The sequence below is a fragment of the Eurosta solidaginis genome, chromosome 1 (assembly GCF_040869045.1).
Source record: "Eurosta solidaginis isolate ZX-2024a chromosome 1, ASM4086904v1, whole genome shotgun sequence".
Lineage (NCBI taxonomy): Eukaryota > Metazoa > Arthropoda > Insecta > Diptera > Tephritidae > Eurosta > Eurosta solidaginis.
The window spans coordinates 118,998,783-119,012,077 of NC_090319.1; the positions used below are offsets into that span (position 1 = coordinate 118,998,783).

The window sequence follows — 13,295 nt, forward strand, 5'->3', positions numbered from 1 at the left end:
ACGGCCGCTGTATAGCGGCACCGTTTTCGAGGAAACCAAGCCTTTACAGAATCAGAATTTCAAAGTTTACACATTTCTTGTGTACACTTTAAACTCACAGTTAAGGAATAGGGCCCCAGCTCAGCATTGCATCAGAGTAATCCATGGAGTACCCACAGTCCAATAAACATCGTGTAGTGATTACAATCGTTAAAAAAGATCAATGATCGGCTTATACTATGCTCGTGTAAAAACATGACTTGGTCCATTGATGTATTACAGTGGAGTATAATGGTAAGAACTCCAGTATGACACAAGTGGACCACATGATCCAACAATTTTTGCAGGATTATTACGCCTTGCCCATTCACATACAAAATTTCGCGAAGCATTGTTGTAAACATTCTCCCTATACAACAAAAATACTTGCTAACATATTTTGTGTGGTATTCGATTGTTATATTGCAGTTTTTAGTTGCGAAACATTTTAGAAAATTTACCAAACATAATGCATAAAAGCCCCGACACATAGGCAGTTTTTCATATAGATGAGTTTAACACAATCTTATGCATTATGAGTAGATTGCACGTACTTTTATGGAGAACGGTAGAATGGGCGACACTGGCGCCATCTGATATTGAAAAGTAGCCAACTCCCATATTTTGTTCCAAGCAAATCATAAAAAGAAGAATTTGACATTTGCTTTGGCTAAGGGTGTTGGTAAATTTTCTAACATTTTTCGCAATTAAAAACCGCAATATAACAATCCAATACGACACAAACTATGTTAGCAAGTATTTTTGTTGTATATGGAGAATGTTTACAACAGTGCTTCGCGAAAGTGTTGGATTTTATATAAGGTGCACGATTTTCAAACTTTTGTTGATTTGTAGGGGTAGAGGGGGTCCTAAAAATCACAAAAATGGAATCCGTAACTCTAGAAAACTCTAAGTTTATGAAATATAAGCTTTTTAATTTCCAAATTTAGTAAAATTTCCATTTAAGTCCTGCACTTAAAATTCGGGTCGCACATGTCGATAGCGGTATCAAAAGACGCGTATTTGCGTCAAGATCCCCTCGCGAAATTTAGTATGTGAATGAGCAAGGCGTAATAAACTTCATTTGCCAAGTCTGAAGTTCCTTCATATTTACCAACGCAACATCTTGGTTGATTGTGGCGATATTATATGCAATGCATAATGCTATGTTCAAACAGAAAAATAAATTGAGGCAATATCAATTCAAATTGAGTGGTGTTCATACAACTCAACTTAGCTTACACAATAGTAATTTGATGGCCAGTTGGCTCATCTCTACAGCAACAACATACCTGTGTTCACAATGTCAAAATGTGCGTGTTGGAATTAGGTGAATGGAATGGAATGAAAACATAAAACTTTGAAATTTTTGTGTGTTGTAAGATAATGTGTTCAATGTTTTGGTTTCATTTTGAGTTTGCCATCCTCTTTTGACAAATCCTACTCCAGTGAAATGAAAAAAATAATATCAGCTGATGAGATGAGCCAACCATATAGTTGAGCCATGCGCAGCTGACGTTTAAATCTACTCAATAAACACACTTTACAAGGTTGTATTTACAGTTTGAAACAATTTATTACGCAATTTTTTTTAAATTGGCAATTTGTTATTACAATTTATTATATGATAAATTGCGTAATAAATTGCCCAAATGGTATAAATTGCCAATATGGCGTGTGTTTGTACCTAGTATAAGGTTGTGTTAAACGCATCTATGTGAAAAATGTTATTGTACCGCGGCCTTTAAACTGCCTATGTGTCGGGGCTTTAAAGGAATCTGTAGGGCCGTTCCATTGGTTTATCGAGCTCTGGCTCTGGCTCAAATCTCATTGGAACGATCTGGATCAACTTTATGAGAACTGGCAGCACTAATATAAAACATCTGTTTTGTTGAAAATAAGAAGAAACGTACATAAAATATTAGGGGGACTCATGAAAGCATATAAACTTATAAGGTGTAAAATTATATCCATTTACACACGCTGTTATATGAACGCACCTAGAAATACTCTTGATAAACTTGATTGTTTATCAGCTATATTATTGCCAAACAAAAATTTTTTGATTGTTATACAAATTAAAAAATGCAAAGATTGAGTGAAAAATCAAAACTAAAACGTCTTTACTAAGATATTCTTGTAAATGACTTGCTGATGCTGGAGATTTCTGATGAAAATGCCTGCTGTAATGTCTGCAAGGTTGCATTCCTTTGAGTTTACCGCGTTTACACAATGAAATGTGCGAGTAAATTTATACAAATTGTGTAAATGATTTTTCATACAAAATTTGACAGTTCGTTTACGCGCTAGATAAATTTATACGTTTACACACTTTATAAGACATTTATACGGTTACATGAGTCCCCCTTTTAAGATACTGATAGAATTATTAACATTTAAATAGTTTCGCACGTAAGTAAACTATTTATTTTCCTTACATCATCTTCAAGTTGTTTACTCTTTCAGTGTTTTTGCTTTTAAATATGGCGAATTCTTTTATGTATACACAAATGTACACATATTTAGTTCAGTGCTACAATTTCTCAACTATATGGTTGGCTCATCTCACCAGCTGATTTTATTTTTTTCATTTCACTGTAGTAGGGATTGTCAGAAGGAGATGGCAAACTTAAAATGAAACCAACGAATTTACAACATTTTCTTACTACATACATATGCTGCATAGTTTTATGTTTTCATTCCATTCCATTCGTCTAACAGCAACACTCTGATTTTGGCAATGTGAACAAATGTATGTTGTTGCTGTAGAGATGAACCAACCATATAGTTGAGCCATGAGTGCTACCAACTCAAAAGTGGTAAGCTGTCAAAAAATCTACTACAGAAAACGAAACGAACAGAACTGCTATACGGATCAGAAATTGAACCAGATAAATATCAGGATCACAACGTTGTTGTTGGATTTGCATGTTAAATGTCTATCCGTATCTCGCTCAAGTCTCAATGGAACGTAACTTATAATTGCCGCTAAACATGGCGGAACGATACAAGGTGGCAGCAAGCGACAGCTGATTATATACTTTTTTATTTCATTTGATACATCAACTTCCGGCGCAGTACGATTTTGACATTTGTCCATCGAATTTACAAAAACAAAGTACATGGTTTTTTTTTTAAGTTTGCAGGTATGTCACCATGCTGCCACCTTGTATCGTTCCGCCATGCCGCTAACAAAGGCTATTTCAAGCATATGTATATAAACTTTCAAACAAATTACTTACAAAACTGCTTGGGAATAATTTCTTTTACTACGTCTTATTTGCAACATCTCTTGGCAAATAATATCAATTATATTCGAGGTATGTTCGAAGGTTCAACGCTTTGTTACCAAAATAAAAAACAAGGCGTTTTGAAAAAGGAGTAAGGAAAATGTTCAAAAAAAAAAAAAAAAATACGAAGGAAAGAAATACAGCCGAAGTCGTAGGACTGAATAGTATAGTAAATAGTAAAAGGTAGTGAAGTTGTAAAAATTGGTGCTCTAAATAAATACACTTAGAAGCTGTTTAATGAATGAAAATTCAACAATTATGAACAACCTGAGTGTAAGTATCGAAGGGCAGCTGGTTAATGTAGTTTAATGTCCTTAAAGACCTGTCAAACAAAAATAAATACTAATATATACATATATAGGCATGTATGACAGTAAGGATATATTTTCCTTTGGTCTGGAGGAAATAGTACTAAAGTGTAGTAGTATTGGCTGCTTCCTTTGCGGCTACATGCGAAATTGATCTTTCCCAACAACCCTACATTTTCAAATTTATATAAGATTTATAGTTTCCAAAAAATTTTCTCGCAGATATAAGCTTAAATAGTGACTTTGGCATGTGTGTGTGTGCTAAAGTAAGAGTTATATATTCTTAAAAAAACCGAATCATGCTGGTCGCAGCGCCTGGGCAATCAGCGACGTATTCTCTTCTCGGCACTGGTGCACCCAAGAAATCATGTCTCTCATCGTCTGCAACACCAAAAAGCACAAGTGTGACAACTAGTAATGGCAGCGTCCATAAAAGCGGTAACAGTGCAGCGTCTACGCTCATGAAAACAATATCAGTACGACTTAATCGTGGTACCGAATTTATAAAAGACACTGTGCACAAAGCCCTAATAAACAGTACTACTAGTTCCAAAAATACCACCAGCACGGCTTCAAACGTCAGTTTTCGCAACAACATAAATAATTCTACCACAGTAGCTAATGATTCCTTGAAACATAATAAGACGTCAGCTGTTGCAGGAGCATCTTCAACTACGTCAGCAAATAAACCCTCATACTCATCGGTTTTGGAGACGTCAGTTCCAAATTCATCGACTAAATTTAATATAACACAAAAGGAAGCGCATAGGTCTTCAAAGACACACAAACAAAACACTGTTCCGCCAACCATTATTCATCGATATCCACAAGATCGCAGCGAGACTAATAGCACGGACAGTATTAACAAAGAATTGTGCCATTTTAAACCAATAATTTCAGCGCCAACAATTCGTTGGAAATGGTAATTATAAAATTTCTTTCAAAATTTTATTCTGTTTGTCCTAATAAATTGTTGTTTTTTGTTTTTGTGATTAGTGGTAGCAAGTCAAGAGGCGCTGTTGCTATTAAAATGCCTGTGGCGTGTCTTGCTACAAATATGAAGAACTTAAACTGTGATGATTGTTCGATAGTAAGCGCAGGTAACACCGAAATTGAGCAACCAGAAACTGAAGCTGAAAAGCAAGAGATAGATGCAAAGCAACCGTTCAGATATCACATTTACAGCCCAAAGCCAAGGTAAATCTACACACATAATTATATAATTATCTAACAATAAGACTTTGTAATATTAAATAACCAAAACGATCCTTAAAAAATGTAATTATAAAACATAGTTGGGGGGAGTGCATTAAGTTTTCATTGCATTACACATTCATTAGCATTACACTATATTGGAAAAAATTTAGCGCGCACTATTTTTTTTATCACTATAGTGAAGCACAGTTTGGCTTGTCTTTGACCTAGAAATTTAATATAATTCTGACTGGAGAATTTAGTTCCCCAGCTTCTCAGGGTTCCTCTGCAAGCAGCTGTGTTTTCACTGAGAAACTTTTTATGGCTTTCTTCGGTGTGGGAGGCAGGGCTGCAAACCGCTTCGAAAATCGAAGTGGTTCGGATCAGTGGTTCGAACCACTCAGGCAAAACTTGAACCGGTTCGTGACCCGGTTCGGTTCAAGTGGTTCAAACGTTTAATACTAAGTTTTGATAGTATACAAAATTTGAAATTCGTTACTTGGGATCTGTGTGCAACCAACCATCGATATGTACCTACTAAGCATACAAATAAAATACAGTTATTGAGATCAAATCCATGTATGTATTTATTTATAAAACTTATCAAAACGGTTTATTGATTACTATAAAATGTAAGGAACGAAAATGGTAGAATGCAAGACTATACCTATAGGGAGTATTTACAACGCATATATTCTGCACATAAGAAAGTAGTCGTATTTTTAAGAGAAGAAAAACTATTCAACTAGCTGCTTTCAATATACATATAAAACATACCTAAAAAATTAAAAATAAATGTAAGGCGCGATAACCTCCGAAGAGATCTAAGGCCGAGCTTCCCTTCCAATTTGCGTCGTGCTATAGTGAAGCACAGTTTGGCTTGTCTTTGACCTAGAAATTTAATATAATTCTGACAATTAAAGAGATGGTTGGTGTCATGTGGGGACACATTGCAAGCGGGGATTACATTTTTTATGTCGGGGTTGATTCTGGATAGGTAAGAGTTTAACCTGTTACAGTATCCAGAACGAAGTTGAGCAAGAGTGACATGCGTTTCCCTGTGAGTATGCGTTCCTCTTTCGCGAGTTTTGGATACTTTTCTTTAAGTACTGGATTCACCGGGCAATTCCCGGCATAAAGGTCCGACGCCTGTTTATGGAGTTCACCAAGGACCTGCTTGTGTTTTTTCGCTTCATACGGCTGGGTTCTCAGGTGCCGTATTTCCTCAAAATGCTTACGGAGATGACTCCTTAAGCCCCTAGGCGGTGCTGGTTCATCAATCAGATGTGTGTTGGGATGCTCAGGTTTCTGGGTATTCAACAGGAACTGTTTGGTCAGCATCTCATTTCTCTCCCTGATGGGGAGTATTCTCGCCTCATTATGCAGATGGTATTCTGGGGACATAAGAAGACAGCCCGTGCCGATTCTGAGAGCAGTATTTTGGCAGGCCTGTAGTTTCTTCCAGTGGGTAATTTTTAGGTTTGGCGACCATGTGGGTGATGCGTAGCACGTAATCGGCTGGCTAATTGCTTTGTATGTAGTCATGAGCGTTGCTTTATCTTTTCCCCAGGTACTGCAAGCGAGGGATTTGAGGATTTTGTTACAGCTCTGAATTCTCGCAACAATTGCGGCTGCGTGCTCACCAAAATGTAGATCCTGATCAAACGTCACACCCAAGATTTTGGGGTGTAGGACAGTCGGTAGCGTAGTGCCATCGACGTGGATGTTCAAAATGGTCGACATTTGGGACGTCCATGTTGTAAATAAGGTCGCAGAAGATTTAGTCGGTGATAATGCCAGGTTTCGCGAGGTAGCCGTTTATTTCATTGCATAGCGCATCGATCTTTGGGCCTGGGCCTGTGGCCATTATTGTGCAGTCATCGGCGTAGGAAACGATTGTGATTCCTTCCGGTGGTGAAGGTAGCTTAGATATGTAGAAATTAAACAAAAGTGGGGATAGGACACCACCCTGTGGCACCACTTGTTTAATTCTCCTTGGTTTTGATGTTTCGTTTCTAAATTGCACCGATGCCTGCCGACCACCCAGATAATTTGCGGTCCACCTTTTAAGACATGGGGAAGGGTAGACCCTTCCAGGTCTTGCAGTAACGAGCCATGGTTGACCGTATGAAAAGCTTTTGATAGGTCTAGCGCTACCAGTACTGTTCTATGGTGGGGGTATTTATTTATTTGTTAGTCTACAAATTTTACAATTAATCAGACTAGATATGAATGAATATAAATGCGGATTACAGTGTAAAATTAACAAGCATACATAGTGAGCAAAATTATATTATAAAATATGTATATACATATATTATTGAATCAGTTGTCGGGATGGACTGTGATGCCGAGCAACGGAATTGATTATCAGTGCTGTCGGAATGGACGTGATTTCGAGCAGCTGATGTATATTTAACACACAATAGTAGGGCTGCGATGTGTGGGAGGTTGGAAAGGACGTGATTCCAAGCCACCCGCCTAAAGTAATTATTGATTATTAGTGCTGTCGGAATGGACGTTATTTCCAGCAGCTGATGTATATTTAACACACAATGAGTAGGGCTGTGATGTGTGGGAGGTTGGAAAGGACGTGATTCCAAGCCACCCGCCCAAGGTAGCTATTGATTATTAGTGCTGTCGGAATGGACGTGATTTCGAGCAGCTGATGTATATTTAACACACAATGAGTAGGGCTGCAATGTGTGGGAGGTTGGAAAGGACGTGATTCCAAGCCACCCGCCCAAAGTAACTGGAGCAGGTAAAAGGTTTAGTTTAACATGTGATTTTGAAACAGTTATGAGTTCAAGGAAGTGTGTATATAAATTTTTTTATACTGTAAAGTGTGTCGCAAGTATCAATATTATTACAGTGATTATTGAAATCTTGACACAGACAACGAAGAGGTTCATGCATTTGAAAATTCGATCTACAAGTATTTAAATATAGCGGTTGGAAATACCGAGAGGGCCTAAAAGGGACATTAAACATCACCTCGCAAAGCAGAAATGGACTGTTTATCATCCCCCTTAATAGTTTTACCATAAATAAAATGCCAAGCATCTCCCTACGGCTCTGTAGTGAAGGCAGCTGTAAAAGTTTTAACCGGCTGCAATAGGGCGGTAGGTTCCTTGATGGATCCCAGGGCAAATGATTTAAAGCAAAGAGCAAGAATTGCTTCTGGACCGATTCCAATTTTTCGCTATGAACCTGATAACGCGGGTTCCAGATAATGGAAACATATTCCAATATAGGTCTTACTAACGATAAAAAAAAAGAGTTTTAGTGACAGCCAAAGTGCCTCTAGCCCTATTCACACACGATTCGATATGTAATTTGAAGTCCAGTTTAGGGTCCATTATAACGCCAAGATCAGTAAAGTTTGTGACTTGCTTAATGATATAATCGCCTATCATGTACTGATAGGTTTTAAAAGATTTCCTCGTAAAACACATAAACTTGCACTTCGGTAAATTTAGTGACATGACATTCAGGTCACACCACTCAACCAGGTTATTCAGATCCGATTGAGGAAGTGCCCTATCTTCAGTTTGACATCGTCAGCGTACATCAGCGGTATGCAGCGCTTCAAAACATTTGGGAGGTCATTAATGAAGAGCAGAAACAACACTGGACCAAGTGACTGCCCTGTGGAACTCCAGAAGATACATTGATGAATTCAGACAAGCAATTGTTAAACACAACAGTTTGCTTTCTACCTACCAAGTACGAAGAGACCCAAGAGAGAAGCCGTGATGGAAAACCCAATCTATCGAGTTTTAGTAGGAGTAAGGAATGGGAAACTTTATCAAACGCCTTACTGAAATCAGTGTAAATGACATCAACTTCGAAGTTCGTCCTTAAGTTATTGGATACGAGGGTTGTGAACTCCAGCAAGTTAGACACAATGGACTTACCCCTGCAAAAGCCATGTTGTGACAGGTCCACTGCCGAAGATACTGCAAAAGCCAGTTGATTTGTGACAACTGATTCAAATAGTTTTGGAATAGCACAAAGTTTGGCTATTCCTCTATAGTTTCTGACACAAGATCTACTCTCACTTTTATAAAGTGGTATTATAAACGACTCCTTCCACTTCTTAGGGAATATCCCTTGCCTCAAAGAGGCATTAAATAAGCAGGTAAGGGGTTGACAAAGAAATTGAGCGCAAGTTCTCAGCACAACAGATGGTATTTCATCAGGTCCACTGGAGTAGGAAATTTTCAGACTTTCCAGATGCCTTAGTAGCTCATCTGTATGAATATATGGGATACCTACTGAGTTAAGCGAAGGTAACATGTATTGATAAACCACCGGGGAGGGGAAGGGGGGGGGAGTCAGGGAAAGTCGAGTAATTGGATTTAAAAAAGTCAGCAAACATATTTGCAATCTCGGAGTCAATACTAGAAATCCGATCGCCATACTTCATTACAGAAGGAAACCCTTTAATTTTTCTTTTGGAGTTGACGAAGGAATAAAATGTTTTTGGATTGGAAGAGATCCGATGCTTAATCTTCATCAGATAATTCTTATAGCATCTTATCTGTAGCCTGTTGTACTTAAGGCGCAAGATGGAGTATGCAGCATAGTCACTATTAGAGCCAGATAATGTGAAACGCTTGAAGAAGCGTGTTTTTTTTTTTAGATAATTAAGTTCTCTAGAGCTCCAAGCAGTAGCTGGAGATGCTGAGGAGGTTTTGGAAAAAGGCACACATTTGAGGAATATCGCATGTAAAACGTTGGTGAAATGGACGGAGCTCGCTTCAATATCTCCGTCGTACTCACGCCACTTTATTTTAGAGACTTCGTCGATTAGTAAAGACCAATTTGCCTTTCTAAACAGAAACCGGCGCGAAGACGAATTCGGATCGGTAGTGTTCCGTACCGGTAAGCTAAGACAATCCAGGTAAATTGAAAGTGCTGGATGATAAACATCCTCAGGCAATACCACTGGATCACATCGAGTAACAGAACAGTTCGATGTGTCGTCTGAAAAAATCAAATCAAGATGTTTGCCAAATTTATTATGAACTCTGTTAAGTTGATAAAGACCAATGTCTGCAAGGTCATTTAAAAACTCTTAGAATACAACATTACAAGCAGTGGGAACTAGCATTCCGTCAATAAAATTCCACGACACAAAGGGCAGATTAAAATCGCCAGCCACTAAGACAGAATCAACAGACCTTGACATAGCAAATATAAATTTCAATAGGGAAGAATGTTTTAAGTATACAGAAATATCTGCCTGGGGCGGAATATAAGACGCAACAAAATATTTATAAGTAGATAAAAGTTTAACTCGCACGCAGAGGATTTCAACATCAGAAGAATCATCGAAGTACACTTCCTCAGCAGAGAACCTGGTATGTACGGCGATTAACACGCCTCCACCAACTCTGTTTCGTCGGTCTTTTCTAAAGATCTCATAAGAATCTGCTAATATCTCAGAGTTAAACACAGTTGGTTTCAACCATGTCTCAGTAAAAACCAAAACGTCATAACAGAGTTCATGACTACGGAGAAAAAGATCAACTAGTTTAGTATTTAGACCCCTAACATTCTGATAATAGACGTTGAGGCCATTATGAAAGGTGTCAGACAAATCTATGACTCCGCGGGAATTTCTACATCTTTTCGAAAAAACGGAAGGGCTTAATGTATACGTTACTGGGTCAAAGAGAAGCATTGAAAAGTTTGCTATATTCACTTTCAATCACTCGAACTTTAAAAGCGACTCTCACTAAACTGTTAATGTCGACATCTCTCTTTACTAACTTAAAACAAGCGACATTAGAAGCAGCAATGCCAAAGTGATCAGAGATGTATTTAACAATACTCTCCTCAGTGACCGATGGCTTAAATGAGGACAAATGAATCCATTTATACCGCACAAATACATCTAATTCAGCATTGTCATTGCTACCACTAACAACACGCGATTTTTGCGTAATTTCTTTTGAAGCACTCTTTGTTGTCTGTCAGAAACATCAACAGATGGCACATTTGCATTAACTGCGCTAGCTGCAGCATCTGCATACGATACAGTGTCAGCAGAGCGCGACACTGCACTAGTATTTGTCACATTGTTGACAAACATTTCAGCATCAGACTTATTGGAATTTTCAGAAGGCGGCTTTGAATTATTTTTATGATTGTTAGCTTTAGTTGATTTAGATGTGGATGCAGTAGATTTAGTTTTAGATGTAGAATTGGAACTAATTGATGTTGATGTATTTCCAGATGTAGACGTAGTTTTAGACGAATGAGAGACTGTAGAAGATGAGGCGTTTTTAGATGTAGATGTAGATGTAGATGCAGGCGAAGTAGAAGTTGTCTTTGTAGTAGAACTAGTAGAGATAATTATCGATGTTTGCGGCTGAGTAATAATAGCAGCAGGTTGAGATGTAAGAGTAGTAGTAGGTGCAGGTGATGGAGCATTGGCTCTCAGATTATCGATAGGAGAATTAGAGAACTCCGTGCCAAGCGGGGTGGCGGGAAAATCCATTAGGTTGCTTTGTATTAAGTTGTTGTTATTGGATACCATGGGGAGAGCAGAAATAAATAGCGCACTATTTCTGACATTCGGACAACCATATGACTCAGCAACATTTCAGTTGTTGTTGGATGACTTCAAAGAGTCCATTATATGATTTTTTAAATCATCGAATTTTTTAGACACAGCATTAGAAATTATGTCAAAACCTTGTTTTTGAGCCACAAGAATAGCGTTCAAAATATTAGATAGCTTGTCCGGCATGTTCACACACTTCACACAAGTAAAGCAAATGCGGGTTAGCCTTGATTAGCTTTACTTCATAGTCCGATATACCCTCACTACAGGCTCTGTGGAAAATCCTCTTGCAGAACCCATTACACAGCACTAGACTTGTCTGGAAAATAGTTTATTACACTTTCCACAATATTCATCCATTTTTGGCAATTTAAAGTAAAAGAAAATATAAGAATACGTGAAAATAGAGAGCGATTAAAAAACACGTCCGTTCGCGGGAAGAGATTGATTTAAACCGCAATTTATCTGGGTGCTAATGGCATTTAGCGCGGTGGTAGTGCTATGGAGTTTTCTGAAGCCATGCTGATGAGAGGCTAGCTGCAAATTTGCTTGGAAATAAGGGAGCAAAATGGCTTCAAGCGTCTTTGCTACTGGAGATAGGACGATACGACTCCCCTATGTTAGCTGGTTTCCCAGGCTTTAGTAGCGGGACCACCTTGGCCATTTTCCACTTCTCGGGTATGACAAAGGTGGAAAGAGACAGGTTGAAGACATGCGCTAAATATTTGAAACCCTCATTCCCTAGGCTTTTAAGCATCGGCATGGCTATGCCGTCTGGGCTCACTGCTTTGGATGGTTTAGCACAACCAATGGCGTCCTCAACCTCTTTAGTGGTGATGGTGATTGGTGACGCGCTGAATTTGTGTTTATGTGCGTGTCTATTGGCTCTCCGTCTATCTTTGTCGACCGTAGGATGCATTATATATTGTCGGCAGAAAGCGCTCGCGCATTTTTTCGCATCCGACAGCACTTTGTCGCCAAAGGCGATGGAAACTTTGTCCTTGTGCTTAGTCGGATTCGATAGGGACTTTACGGTGGACCAAAGTTTACCCACACCGGTAGAGAGGTTACAACCTCTTAGGTGCTCCTCCCATTTCGCCCGCTTGTGTTCGTCCACAAGCAATCTGATGCGTTGGTTTATATCCCTTATTTGGGGGTCGCCTGGATCAAGCTGTCTTATAAGGTCACGTTCTCTCGCTAAGTTTGCGGCCTGCGCCGGGAAGTGGAGCCGGATTTCGGGAATTCTCCCGGCGAGAATGAAACGTGCCGAGGCGGATTCAATGACCTTACGGAAGGCACGCTCCCCTTGGCGGGCATCAGTCGGGATAGGGAGTGCAGCAAAGCGGTTGTCTGTAAAAGATTTATACTCTTCCCACTTTCCTTTTTTGAAGTTTATGAAAGTGCGTTTTTCGGTGACGATGAAGTCGGCGGTACGCTCGAGCGAAATAAGTATGGGCAGGCGGTCGGATGCCAATGTTACCATCGGCTGCCAGTTGACACAGTTTACGAGTTCTGCGCTCACGATTGAGATATCTGGCGAACTGTGACAGCTTCCTACCATACGTGTGGGGGCGTCTCCGTTTATTGTGCAGAACGTCGTTTCTTCTATTTGATCCGCCAACATCTCACCCCTACTGTCCGCCCGCAAGTTTGAATGCCATAGATCGTGATGGGCATTGAAATCGCCTAAGATAATGCGATTGTTGCCAGTGAGTAAGGCTCTGATATTAGGGCGGTATCCACTGGGGCAGCAGGTGGCTGGAGGGATGTAGATGTTGATGATTTCTAGGTTTGCATCGCCTGACCGGACAGATAAGCCATGACGTTCCAGGACATTGTCCCTGGACATTGTACCCAGCACAGGTTTGCAGAGCAGATCTTGCTGTGAATTTAGTCTCTTGAATCGCTGCA

The 13,295-nt window shown here is 39.3% G+C and overlaps 1 protein-coding gene across 2 annotated transcripts in view; it reads left to right on the top strand.

Moving 5' to 3' along the window:
- The first annotated feature begins 3,179 nt into the window (after nt 1–3,179).
- LOC137236760 (uncharacterized) overlaps nt 3,180–13,295 on the top strand; it is a 111,527-nt gene continuing 101,411 nt past the window's right edge. Inside the window, exons 1-3 of one of the 2 annotated variants that reach the window (XM_067759746.1) lie at nt 3,180–3,581; nt 3,839–4,538; nt 4,613–4,813. In XM_067759746.1, the coding sequence (XP_067615847.1) occupies nt 3,916–4,538; nt 4,613–4,813 (824 nt within the window). In that variant the 5' untranslated portion in view covers nt 3,180–3,581; nt 3,839–3,915. The remainder of the gene's footprint in view (nt 3,582–3,838; nt 4,539–4,612; nt 4,814–13,295) is intronic. The other variant, XM_067759747.1, reaches the window with a different exon arrangement.